This window comes from Dromiciops gliroides, chromosome 5 (genome assembly GCF_019393635.1).
Source record: "Dromiciops gliroides isolate mDroGli1 chromosome 5, mDroGli1.pri, whole genome shotgun sequence".
NCBI classification, from domain to species: domain Eukaryota; kingdom Metazoa; phylum Chordata; class Mammalia; order Microbiotheria; family Microbiotheriidae; genus Dromiciops; species Dromiciops gliroides.
Window position 1 is genome coordinate 271,219,984 of NC_057865.1, and position 14,293 is coordinate 271,234,276.

General features: G+C 43.2%; 1 protein-coding gene across 2 annotated transcripts in view; it reads right to left on the reverse strand.

The window, feature by feature from the left end:
• The window catches only part of TMCC3 (transmembrane and coiled-coil domain family 3), a 124,701-nt gene that overhangs the window by 22,312 nt on the left and 88,096 nt on the right, over nucleotides 1–14,293 (reverse strand). For both annotated transcript variants that reach the window (XM_043968086.1, XM_043968087.1), the window contains exon 2: nucleotides 479–1,374. In XM_043968086.1, coding sequence (XP_043824021.1) covers nucleotides 479–1,374 — 896 coding nt within the window. The remainder of the gene's footprint in view (nucleotides 1–478; nucleotides 1,375–14,293) is intronic.

Here is a 14,293-nt window from a genome sequence, read left to right on the forward strand (position 1 = left end):
TTTTACACATACTTTATTTTGTTTTGGTTTTTTTGTTTTGTTTTTACAGGGCAATGAGGGTTAAGTGACTTGCCCAGGGTCACACAGCTAGTAAGTGTCAAATGTCTGAGGTTGGATTTGAACTCAGGTCCTCCTGAATCCAGGGCCGGTGCTCTATCCACTATGCCACCTAGCTGCCCCCTACACATACTTTAAAAACAGGATTCTGCTGGGCTAGGAACTTAAAAATGAATGCATATGCCTCACAGATTTTAGAAGTGCAGAAGCATTGTGTTTGTGCAGAGGTGGATATGTGCACATACCCTTCTCTCAGAGGTATGCTGTCTGGAAAAGGACCATCCCCACATATCCATGGAAACCATCCCTATCACAACATGCTCTAACGAGGACAGGCCCCTCTGTGGTCACGTCTGCTCTCCTTGTGAATTTACTTGCCTGCTTCTGCACAGAACAGAGAGGGCATAAGGGAGGGCAGTACCTGTATCGTTCCTCTTGCAAGGTCTGAGAAATAAAGCTGTATTCCCTTTTGAACTGGCCCTTGAGAGACTCGATGTCCTCGGCCAGTTGTGTCTGGGTCTCCTTAATCTCTCGTAGCTCCTCCAAGATCATGGCCAGCTTGCCTTGGCTGCTCAGAGTGTTGGTTCCGCCAGTCCCAAAGGACTGGTTCCCGTTACTGTCCGCTGAGCCCGATGTGCCACTAGAACACTCGTCGTCACTCCCGTATTTGGGCTTGGTCACGATGGTGGCGCTTCCCCCGTAGGCTCTCGAGCTGGCCTCCGGCCTGAACTCCTCTAAGGAGCTCTTTAGGTGGGCGATGTTGTCTGCGCTGCCAAATTTGTTCCGGATCAGGTTGGCAAACTCCCTGGACTTGTTGAAAACAAACACTGGCGGTGTCAGGGAGACCCCTGGCATGCCCGACTTGCCACTCTCCATCCCTTGGCATGCCGGCCGAGATTTACCGTGGCCATCCTTTGGGTTGTCCCTGGCGTTGTCCTTGGAGGCGCGTGGGGTGCCATTCTGTTCGATCTCCCGGAGCCTTCGATGGTACTGTTCCAATTTCTTCTGGAGTTGGGCGATGGAATGGGCTGACTTCTGGTTCTTCTTCTCAAACACCTGCTTGATGCGCCCGGCCTGCTGCTTGTCTGCGCTGTTCACAAGCTTGAGGTACTCAGCTACGTTCCCATCTCTCGATGTCTGCTCGATCTTGATCTGTTCAGTCACCTTGAGAATCTTCTGCCTCAAGCTGTCAGCAGTGAACTTGACCTTGTGAAAGTCCAGGATGCCATCAGGGACATCAAAGTTGAGGTTGGTGTCAGACCCCCCACGCCGGATGTTGAGGGGAAGGCTCAGGGTGTTCATGTCATGCCTCTCCACCTGAAAGAATCAAAAATACCATGATGACCACCAACTTTATAATAGAAAATAACATTTATTTTTATCCCATAAAAATAAATGAATAATTTTTAATAAACATGAAATAAAAATGAAATATTTTTAAAAAATCAAATTGCTCTTTCTGTTTCCTTCCTCCCTCCACACTTTAGAGTTACAAAACCACACAGAAAATGTACATAATCTAGTGAAATCAAAATTGTGGAGTTCCCAAACAGTCAATAATAAAGAGAATAAGATCCGTCAGCTATTGTCGGAGCTCACTTCCAGGCAGCCTGTCTCCTGCCTTCATCAAGGTGTGTTCCCTGAATGATTCACTGTCTCTCTGCCTAATCAGGCAACAGCTACTGGTCTCCACAGAAGAAAGCTGAGAATGGGAATGAGGTCACCATCCAGTTTGGGGCTTTTCAAGGTGCCCAGGTAGCTTGGGTCTCTGCCCTTCCCACTGATGGGGAACTTTGACACCCACTGATATGAGTCAAACTAAAGAGTCACTTTAAAGGGTGGAGAGAAGAAATAGAAAAAGAAAAAAAAAACACCATATGGATTCAAGTTCCCAGGGTCATTGGTGCCAGAAAGTTTGTTTCCCATAATGGACTCTGTAAACAGAGTGGTGAGGTAATGTGATGGAGTTAGGTTAATTAGGGTAATTGAGTAATACAAACGCACTTCTTCAGAAGCTGAAATACAAGAAAACTCAGTGGATATTATTTACGTTTCTCTCAGCCAAGGAACGGATCATAGGGTCGCAGGCCTTGAGTTGGAAGGGACTTCAGAGGCCAGCTAGGTCAACCTCTTCACTTTACAGATGGGGAAACTGAGGCTGGGAGATAGGAAATGATTTGCCCCAGATCACACAGGTATCAAGTGTTAGAGGTGGACCCAAACTCTAAGAAGTGGAAAGGGCTGCTTCAATCCCTGAGTGCTTAAAGAGTTAAGTCTGAAGGGGGAGACTTGAGCATCCCAAAAAGGTGATGATGAGTCCCACAAGAAGCAACCTATTACAATGGACAGAAGTGCTGGAATTGCCCAAAGACACATGACTTTTCTGGGCCTTAGTTCACTTGCCTGTAAATGAGGACACTGGACTTTTGAGGTCATCTTGCCAGTAGTAACTACTTGATCCTGAACCAGACTTTATTGAACTGTAAATCTTTAACTAGGATGGGGCAATTAAGTCTTTGCTACTACGTGCCAACATGGGGGTGGAGTGCACGATTCCTCTTCTGACAACGTTCCTCCACCAACCTCACATTTCTCCACTGGCCGTACGCCAGGCCTTCTCAGTCATTCCGACTCCATCACCTGGCCCTGGGATGCTACCTACCCCCAGGGTCATGTCTCCTCCTCCTCCTGAGTTCATCTTCCTCTGCCTGCTGCCTCCCAAACTACACCAGAGGGTTGTGGAGTCAGAGAGGTGAGGGTGGTCCTGCTACCAGATAGGCTAGCCTCTCTGGAGGGCACATGCCCTTCCTTCTTCGTGGAACTATTCCTGAATTTGCCCTGGACACCTTAGTCACTGAACTTGTCCTGCATACCAGAATTCCTTACTCATAGCACCAGGGCCTCCAAAGAAAAAAGACAAAAAAATGTAAGCCGTATCTTACTTGGAAATAGTAATCCTTGCAATCAAATTAAGAACTACCCTCAAAGGGGCGGCTAGGTGGCACAGTGGATAGAGCACAGGTCCTGGAGTCAGGAGTACCTGAGTTCAAATCCGGCCTCAGACACTTAACACTTACTAGCTGTGTGACCCTGGGCAAGTCACTTAACCCCAATTGCCTCACTAAAAAAAAAAAAAAAAAGAACTACCCTCAGACACAGGTTCAAAAAGAACCTAAGAAGAGCTCATGCATTTAAATGTAATGAATTACCTTTTTGTCAAGGGGTTGGTCGATGAATGAGCCTAGCTTTTAAATGTAACATTAACATAACTACTATGGCTAATATGGAAATATGTTTTGCATGATTTCATATGCATAACTAATATCATATTGTTTGCCTTCTCAGTGGATGGGGGAGGGACCGAATTTGGAACTCCAAATTTAAAAAAAAAGTTTAAAATGAATAAAAGAAAAATTAAAAGAAAAAAAGCAGAACCACCAGTCTTTCATGGTTCAGGGTTCACCAGCCTTTAATATTCATACTTAATATTCAGTTCTTAAAATATTTTAAAGCACCTTAAAAATATTGTGTTTCATATCAACACACTGGGTCACTGGTGGCTCAGATGGTTAAGATAAGTTTGATAACAATCGCTCCTCCCACATACCATGGATTTTTTCCCCAAGAATATGAAGCATAGTTCTGCTGGCAAGACTTAGGAAGAAGGCAAGAGGAGCAATGAGACAAGTGATGACAGAATGGAAAACAGAACCCGCATAGGAATATTGAAGCACTTGGGGGGGGTGGGATATGAAGACAAAACTAACCAAACAGGATAATAATGATCTTATTATTAAGAATAAGAGAATAAAATATGATAATATAATGTAAAATTCAATAATATAAATACAGCACCAGCATGATGCTTAACAAGTAGGGGAAGGGAATAAGCATTTATATGGCACCTACTGTATGAATGTCAGTATAATTGTCACATATTATCTCAACAACCCTATGATGTATTTTATAGTCAAGGTAATGAGGCAAAGAGAGATTAAGTGACTAGCCCAGGGTCACACAGTAAGTGATTTATGACTGTCATCGGAGGCAGCTGGTAGTACAGAAGACAAAGTCGTGGCTGGGCCTGAAATCAGAAAGAACGGAGTTTAAATCTGCTGATGAGCCTTCTCACAATAAGCAAGGGAGCTTGTCCTCCACTAGCACCACACTGAAGCTGAGGAAGCCCATCATCAAGAGTGGCCATTCTTGAACAGTTAAGTATAGACTTGTCTAGATGGGAGAATTGGCTCACATAATTTCTTAAGAGCTCCCTAAGTCTAGGTAGTTGGGTTCCCCCCAACCCCAAAGTAACTCAGGAAACTGAATGCATCACTAAAGAATCCCAGAATTCCAAGAGTCATGTATGGCCCTATTTTCTATCGGTTACACCTAACAGTGGTTGGACCACCCAGCATCCTCTATGACCACCACCCAGCATCCTCTATGACCACCACCCAGCATCCTCTATGACCACCACCCAGCATCCTCTATGACCCACCTCACAAGAGATCTCTCTTCCTCCTCAAGGATAGGCTTATCTGTTGTCTGCTTATATTCTAAATCTGGGATTCTTAACTTTGGGGGGGGGGGATCAAGGACTCCTTTGACAATCTGGAGATGCCTATAATTTTCAGAATCATACTTTGTTATGCATAAAACAAAACACACAGGATTACAAAGGAAAACCAACTATACTGACATTCACTTAGCAACTTTTAAAAGACAAATAAATAAAATTTAAATCAAATCCTCACATAAAACTGACCTCAAGTTAAATTAATGCTCTAAATGCATGGTAAACTTTTTGGAGCTCTGGATTTCTACCAAGGAGGTAACTTTCAACATAGGCTCACTTTGTTCCTTATTAGTAGCCTTCCCCCTCTCTTCTTGCCCCAACCACCCCAGCTCCCCAATTTATTTTTGACTCGGGAAAGGTTAGACTATTGTTGCTGTGCAATTTGTCTACATGGGAAATCAAGAGTTAAGTGGCCAAACTCTAGAGCACATCTTCCCAATCATTATATACTTATGACTGCCCTGAATACAAACTAGAGTTACAAACAGGCAGCCAGGTGATAAGAAGATAAGCCAAGCACATTTATTTCCATGATGAAATCCAGCTTCAGCCCTTGGTTCAAGAGATCATGGATTTACAGCCCGGGTCTTCTCCAATTACCACTACCTTACTGCCATCCCTAAACACACACACACACAATTTACAAACAAGAAATGAGGACTCAGGGAGGGTTAGGTCAAGGTCATCTCATCAGTAAGTGGTAGAAGGAGGAAGAAAAACTTGGGTCTTCTACCATGTTGAAGGGTGGGGGAGGTGGAGTGCAGGTGGATGGAGGGGGAGGCAGTAAGGTGTAGCAAGAGCATGGTCCTGGGAGTCAGGAGACCCCACTCCCTGAGTACCTTCTCCTCTTCCCAGCCCAACTCCCTTTTGTCCATTATCTTCTCCAATTAGACTGTAAGCAACTTGAGGGCAGGACCTGTCTTTGGTTTTATTTATATCCTGAGCTGTTTAGCATCAAGCCTGGCATAAAGTAGGCACACAATAAATGTTTATTGCCTGACTTTGATGTGGGATGGGATTAATTGATCAGATTGATCTCCCTCAATTCATGTGTGACCTGGAGCCCTCTATGGGTCTCAGTTTCCTTATCTGTAAAAGGAAAGTGTTAGAGTTATGACCTTTATAATTAACTGGAAGGTCCAAGGCAGACCCGGTTCACAATCACAGCTTCAAACTCAATTCTTCCCTGCCCCATTAGCCAAGTGTTTTCCTTTCTTCCTCCACAGTCTTCTCTCCTTCCCCATGGCCATCACTCCAGTTCTATTCCTGGACCCCTGCAATAGCCTAATCGATCTTCTTGCTCCACTATCTCCTGTCTCCAATTTATCCTCCACACACCTGCCAAATGGATCTTCCTAAAGCACATCTCCTTGAGTTCAAATCCAGCCTCACTTACTAGCTGTGTGACCTTGGAAAAGTCACCTAACCCTCTTTGCCTCAGTTTCCTCCTCTGTAAAATGAGCTGGAGAAGGAAATGGCAAACCACTCCAGTATCTCTGCCCAAAAAACCTCAAACGGGGTCACAAAGAGTCAGATGCACTAAAATAAGAACAACAGCAACAAAAGCAGATAAAAGGGCAATCAAAGCCTTTGACACTCTAGTTCCGGCCTGTCCTTCCAGTCTTAATTCACATTATTCCCCCTCACCTACTCTCTAACCAAGCCAACACGGCATGCCTGATGCTCTCAGAACTGGAAATGCCATCCCCTATCTCTGTGCCTTCTGGTGCCCCATGTCCACGATGCCTCCACTTGTTGGGAATCCCAGACTCCCTTCAGGGAGTTCTCCCTCCCACAGGAGATCCTTCCTGATCAAGCCAGTTGTCAACGCCCACCTTTACCTAAATTGCTATTATCATACCCATTTTACTGATGAAGAAAGACGCCAGGGCCAAGAAAAGTTAAGTAACCTTATGCAGTCTTCACTCCCCCTCCCTCCAGGACTTCCTAAACCCAGCGGTAGCCAATCACTCCGCAGTATGTGTTGTCTCCCAGTATGAGAATATAAGTGCCTTCAGGGCAGGGGCTGGCTTGTATTTATATTCATTCATTCATTCATTCATTCATTCATTCATTCATTCATTCATTCATTCATTCATTCATTCATACATACATAGGATTTGAACCCAGACCTTCCAGATTCCAAGCCCTAAACTTCTACCACTCAATTATTCTGTCACTGTGTTCTGTACACAGCAGGTACAAAATGTTCTGCCAATGCCACCGGACGTTTTCATCCTAAGAAGGAAAATGCCTGAACAGCCCATACCTGGTCATCCCTTCTTCCTGTCGGCCCTTCATTCACTCTGCAAAGAGTCTACACACTCGCATGCATGCTTCCTGGAATGCTGCTTAGTCACCCCAGCAGGAGCCTGGGACACCTCTGTCAGATGCCAGGCACAGCTCATTCTGGGGCTGTTTCTTCCACCTGGCTCTCGCCCAGAATGGGCCGGGCATTTCAGAGAGCCTCGTGCATTGACTCACCCAAGATTGAAATGCAAACAAAGAGAAGACAACTAGTATAGGCATCCCCCTCACCACCCCCCAGCCCAGCCCAACACTTCTCTGGTTGGAAGGGAGTCTGATTGTCCCTCCTCCAACAGCAGAGCTGCAGGGCAGAAGTGGAGTCAGAACAATTTTGCTAATTTTAGCTCCAAGACAGGACTTGTACAGGGCTCAGGGGAGGGAGGAAGGGGACAAGCTGGATTCAATCCCACCCCTCCCCCTCCAGCCTTGTCTCTGGGGCTGACTCAAGCAAGCTTCCTAGCTGGTCTCCCCCGAATCCTGTCTCTCCCCCTCTCCAATCCATCCTCCACACAGCCATCTGCTTCACATTCTTAAAGCAGTCCTGCATCAGGTCAATTGAATACTATCAGGGGCTCCCATCTGGCCTCCAAAATAAAACAGACAGACTCCTCTTGAAAGCCCATTCACCACAGGGCTCTGGCTTCCTTTACTGCCCCCCCCCTTCACCAGTCTATTCAATCTGTTCTCCAGTGACATTGACCCCCTCCTTTCCTCCTTATCGCTAGCCTCCATGCCTTGGCATAGGCTGGAGGGCATTCCCTGCCTCCTCACTGCCAACTATTCCACGCTGGGTCACCTCCTTTGAGAGCACTTTTTACTTCTTTAAACTCTTAGAGCCCCTAGAATTAATTGTAATACATACACACTCCACACAGGGGTGTGTAGATATATAGGATCTATATCTATCTATCTATCTATCTATCTATCTATCTATCTATCTATCTATCTATCTATCTATCTATCTATCTATCTATCTATGTAGACACACATCCAACAAGGGGGAGCATGTAGGGAGATAATATAATTTGTGTATAAGTACACACACACATATGTGTGTATAGACATAGAGTATGTATGTATGTGTGGATACAGATACAGGGTATGTACATATACATACACATATACATATATACACACATAAGTTTAGATATATAGAATGTGACATGGGCTTAGGATAAATCTCCTGTGAGAAGCCAAACCAAAGATAACCAGATAACAGGACAGACATATAGAGGAATCAAGGGACTATTAAAGTTTAGATTGACCAACTAGATATCAGGGCTCACACACCTAAGAAGGGAGGGAAGATAAAATTCTATAGCAGGAAAGTCAGTTAGGCATGGCTGCTACTAACTGGAGCCAGGAAACAGAAAACCCCAGAGATCAGGATCATTATTTCAAAAAAAATCCCCCTGGACCCTCAGGAATATGACAAGAATCCAAGCTTTCCCCACCCCACTCCACCCCAAAAGGGAACTTTCCAGTTTTCAAGTGGACACCTCATCTATCCTCTATGAAAGCTTAAGAAAAGACCACTTTAATTCTAATTGGCTGTGTATGAAAGTGTAATTCTTCTCTATTGAGGAATAGCTAAGGATCCCCCTATTCCCCCCCACCTCGTGACTGTATGTATGTATGTGTGCACACATACACATATAATAAACTACACTAATAGTAGTATAAGTAATTATGATAGTATAAGTGTTAGTAAAATATTAGTTATGTGTGTATGTATATATATACATGTATGCATGTATGTGTGTGTACGTGTGTGCACGCACATACATAAATGAGAAACTTTACTTATTTGTGGCTCTCCTCACATGAAAAGCTCCTTCAGAGCAGCACTCTTGCCCATTTTGTATTTATATCCTTAGGGTCCTTAACCTGGGATCCATAGACAGACTGAGGGGTGGGGGATCTGTGACCTTGCTTGGAGAAAAATGACATCTTTATTTCAGGCCACTTAGTGTTCTTTGCCATCCTTTTAATTTTCTTATACATATTCATAAAAGATGATTTGGGGAGGCTTCACCAGATGGCCAAAGGGGGTCGGTGATAAAAACACAAAGGTTGAGAACCTCCGTGGCCAGAGCCACAGTAGGTGACTGTCTGAACTACAGCAATCACACTGGATCTCTGCTCCTCTTCCAGGCTCCCTCACGGGGCACATGGTACCTGGACCAGAATTTAGGAGTCCTGGGGTTCACGCCACCACTGCTGCTCACCCTGGGATTCTGCGGTAAAGGTGCTTCCCTTGGCTGAGCTCCAATTTCCTCACCCATGAAAGTGGGAAAGAGCAGGGAGGTGGTGTATTAATTCTCTTAAAAGTTCCCTCTGGGGGGCAGCTAGGTGGCACAGTGGATAATGCACCAGCCCTGGATTCAGGAGGACCTGAGTTCAAATTTGACCTCAGACACTTGACACTTACTAGCTGTGTGACCCTGGGCAAGTCACATAAGCCTCATTGCCCCACCAAAAAAAAAAAATCTATGAACTTTGCTTAAATAGAAACACACCATTGGGTTTAAAGTGATGGGGAGGCTGGAGCCTTCGGCTTCGTGGCTGTTTGTAATGTTTCCCCTCAGGGAGGTCCTAGCTCAGCTCAGCTCGCTCCAACAGAGAACCCAAACCTCCCATTGGCTGGCTTTGTTTTTATTTTAGGGCCGAGGCAGGCGGATCAATAAAACTTACATTCATAGGGTCATCGATTTAAAATCAGGAGGGGTCTTTTGAGGTCACTGAATCCAAGCTGCTCATTTAACAGATGAGGGAACAAACAGGCTGAGAAGCAAAAGCGTCTTAGCCAAAGTCACAAAGCATCCCAGTGACAAAAGCACGATTTGAACTCCAGGCCCGATGCCAAAGTTGGTACTCCCACTGTAAAGGCAGCATGGGGGTGGGAGGGATACATTGGTAGATTTGGAGTCAGGAAGCCCAGAGAACAATGCCTCCTGTGACAGACCACTGCTATGTAACCACAGGCAAATAATTTAATTTCTCCGTTAATACAAAGCATAGCACTTGTTAGCTCAAACAAGGTAATAGCTAACATTTATATAGAACTGCAAAGTCCCTTACCTATATTATCTCATTCGATCCTCAAAAACAACCTAGAAGCAGGGGCTATTCTCATCCCCATTTTACAGATGAGGAAACTGAGACTCAGGGAAGTGAAATGACTTGCCTAAGGTTGTTCAAAGCAGGTGCCCACTGATGGAGAAACAGCTAACTAAATATGCAATTCAATAAGCAAACAAATGATAAAGTTAATGCAACTCCAATGTGTGTGTGTGTGTGTGTGTGTGTGTGTGTGTGTGTGTGTGTGGAAGGTCACTATCAGTCTTTTAAGTACCTAAGGTTTCCCCTCTCATGAGCTATTTCCTTAAAATTCAAAAGGAATAATTTCTCTTTATCAAAAAAAGTTTTGGTGAGGGGGTGTTTTTCCTTCAGGAAACCATGAATATCATTAAAAATATAAAAATTATATATTACTTAAAAGACATCATTAGAACATAATATTAAGGGGCAGCTAGGTGGTGCAGTGGACAGAGCACCAGCCCTGCAGTCAGGAGGACCTGAGTTCAAATCTAACCTCAGACTCTTGACACTAGCTGTGTGACCCTGGGCAAGTCACTTAACCCCAATTGCCTCACTAAAAAAAAAAAAAAGAACATGATATTATATGATTAAAAAGATAATATTGTCATTCTTGCTATGTTGGTATAGCCCAGCCATCAACACTGAATATTCTTTCAGCTATTGATGTGATTCTCCAGTTTTTTCTTTTTTTAAAAATTCTTCATTTCTTTAAGGAACATTCTGTAATTGACTCTATTTAAGTATCAAGTATGCTTTGGTAGACTGACTCTCAAATATTCTATAGGATTAATTTGAATGGGATTTTCTTTTCTTTTCTTTTCTTCTTATCATGTAGAAATGCTGTTGATTTCTGGGGCCTAGCTGCTGAAGCTATTCATTGAATTAGCTCGATTCTCTGCTGATTTACTTTCCAAGTAAACCATCACTGTCATTATTAGCAAATAGGGATAACTACAGTCTCCCCTTTGCCTATCTTTATGCCCTGTAGTTTGTTCTCTTGCCTTATTGCTACTGCTAGCATTTCTAGAACTATATATAAAATAATAACAGGAAGAGGGCGCACCCTTGCTTTACTTTTGTATTTATTGGCCAGGCTTCTAGTGTAAACTCATTGTATATGATGCTTATAAGTAGATATTTTGTTTTATTTTTTAAAAAATCTCCCAGGGGCAGCTAGGTGGCACAGTAGATAAAGTACTGGCCCTGGATTCAGGAGGACCTGAGTTCAAATCCAGTCTCAGACACTTGACACTAGCTGTGTGACCTTGAGCAAGTCACTTAACCCCCCATCACCCTGCCCTTCCCCAAAAAAATCCCCCTTCTAGATTTTTTAGAATCAGTATGAAAAGTGTTGTACTTTGTCAAGAGGATTTTTCTGTCTATTAAGCTAATCATATGGACTTGGATATTACTGTTTTTAAAATGATTAATTATGTTCCTTGTTTTCTTAATGATGAACCATCCTTGAACCCTGTTATAAATCCAACTTTGTAATAATGAATTATGAAGTAGAAACAAAGTAGATGCCCACCAGCTAAAGAATGACTAAGCAAATTATGGTTTGTGGATGGAATAGGAATTGTGAGAAATGACAAATATGTTGAATATAGAAAAGCATGAAAAGCTTTGACTGTCTGAACAAATGCAAAGTAAGATAAGCAGAATCAGGAAAAACGGCAAACACAATGACCACAGCAATGTAAATAGAAAGACCCACCACAACAAAATGACCTAAAATGAATACTGCCAAATTACAAAGAACAGATTTGACCCCAAAGAAAAGCTATGAAAAAAGTTCCCTCAACTTCTTTGCAGAGGGGTAAGGATGTGGAACACTGCAGATTATCTAATTTTTCTTGATGTATTGATTGGTTTTACTTGATATTTTTTTCCTCTTCTTTTTATGCTTTCTTTTTTTTTAATTGAGGCAATTGGGGTTAAGTGACTTGCCCAGGGTCACACAGCTAGTAAGTGTTAAGTGTCTGAGGCCAGATTTGAACTCAGGTCCTCCTGACTCCAGGGCCGGCTATCCACTGCACCACCTAGCTGCCCCTATGCTTTCTTTTAAAAAATTATTTGTTATAAGAGATGGCAATCTGGGAGTGAGGAGGGATACAGGGTATAATTTAGGCAATGTTACAGCAAAAGATATCGACAAAAATTTCTTTAAATTTAATTTCTTTAAAAAAAAAAAAGACTTGGCCCCAAAGAAAAGATACAAGAAGAAGAAGCCTCCCTACTCCTTTGCAGAAATCCCAAGTCCTTGAGGGTGGAACATTTCTTATCATGTTAGATGCTCTTAATGTATTGATCTGTTTTGTTGATATTTTCCTCCGCTTCTTCCTCTTTTATGTTTTAAAAGTTCTTTGTCCGATGGACTGGCTCTCTGAGAGCAGGGAGGGAAAAGACTATTAAGAGAAAACTTAGGCAATGTTAAAACAAACGATATCAATAAAAATCTAATTTTCAAAACCCTATTAAAATACAGCATGGGTTTTTAAATAAGGAAAGAAAAGCCTGGAAAACATTTCCATCACAAGGCCTCATTCAACCAACCAACCAACCAACCAATACTAATGACTTGTCCCGGGTTTGCTCAGGACTGTAAGGATAAGGAACAGAAATGATAAACAGGAGTACAAAAGGAGGAAGGAATTAATAACTAGAAGCTTTTGAACCCAGGGAAAGAACCTTGATCAACTAGTAACAATAACCAAGAGATAGGCCGGTAGCCAGTAGGCCCTGAGTTCCAATCCAGTCACTGCCTTATGTTGGCTGTGTGACCCTAAGCAAGTCATCAGCCTCTCTCAGTTCTCCCAGACAACTCTCTAAAAATAAATTGCAGCCCCAGGTACCATTCTGCTATTGATAGGTTCTTCCTCACCTGGGAGTTTCCTGTACCAATGAAATCTCAGGTCTAGTCTCTGTTCCTATTTTTATTTTTTAACCAATGAGCTCTTATTTATATGCTACTGTAGTGTTACAAAGTCTGGGTTACCTCTCTCCTAGTTTCAAATATTATTTTTTTTAAATGTTCCCTGCTCTCAAGGTACTTCTAAAGCCAATGGAGGAGACAATTTTAGAGACTAATGAAGCACTATCCAGTGGGATTCGTGGTGCCTATGAATGCATGATTGGAAGATTCAGTTTTGGAAGGGACGTGAGAAATCATTTAGTCCTATCACCTCCTGTTATGGTACCAAGAGAGGTAAGGCACAGTCACAGAGTAATGGAGTGGCGCTGCCTGCATTTGAACCCAGATCCTCATGCTCCAAATCTAGCTTTCTTACTAGTTTTGTGACCAAGGGCACCTTTCTGAGCCTTAGTTTCTTCATCTATAAAATGGGCGTGTTGCTACCTGTAGTACCAACCCTAACAAGGATGCTCTGAGTGTTTAAATGGGAATCAATGATTTCGTCAAATTTATAATAGCTTAGCACAGTGCCCAGCATCTAGAAGGTGCTTACTAAATGCGTGTTCCCTTCCCCCTCTGGGTGTATCCTGCTGCCTCAATGGGGCATTCCAAGAAGGAAGAGAAATGTGGGAAGGAAGCATAGAGGATTTGACCCGGGAAGGATTTAGACAGGAAAATGGGGTGTATTTATGGTGAGGGACCAAGGAGGGGAAAAAAAGTTCTCCCTGTGCTTTACAGGTATGTGAAGATCTCCCAGGGGGGGAAACAAAAGAAACTACATTTTCTTGGGAAGATGCCAACCAAAAGGTCCCCATAAGCAGCTCTTTCACAAACAGGAAGGTACAAACTGTTTCTTAGTTTGGAAGTGACCCATCTGTAGACACTCTGGTGCCCAAGAACATCAAATAGCCCTGAGGAAACCACAGAAAACTGCTATGTAAAGATATCCTGAAAATACACCCTCCCTCACTCCACCCTCAACTCCATGCCCCACTCACAGCCCCTAACTTGACGGTAACTTACGACAAGCCTTGGGTCACTGTAAAATAAATGTTTGGGATTTTTCTCTTGTTTATAAAAAGCTCAGTATGCCATCTAGTTATACCAAAATGGCTTTTAAATGTCATTTCTTGGTGCTTGATAAAAAAAACAAAACGACTTGGCAGAGATGAGAGGCAGCTTGGTATAGTGGAAAGAACACTGGTTTGGGAGTTAGTGGAACTAGGTCTGAGCTAGGTGGTGGCCAGAGATAGAGCACTAAACCAAGAGTCAGGGAAGACCCCAGCTCAAATCTTCCTCAGATACTGACCAGTAGTGTGACCCTGGGCAAGTCACTT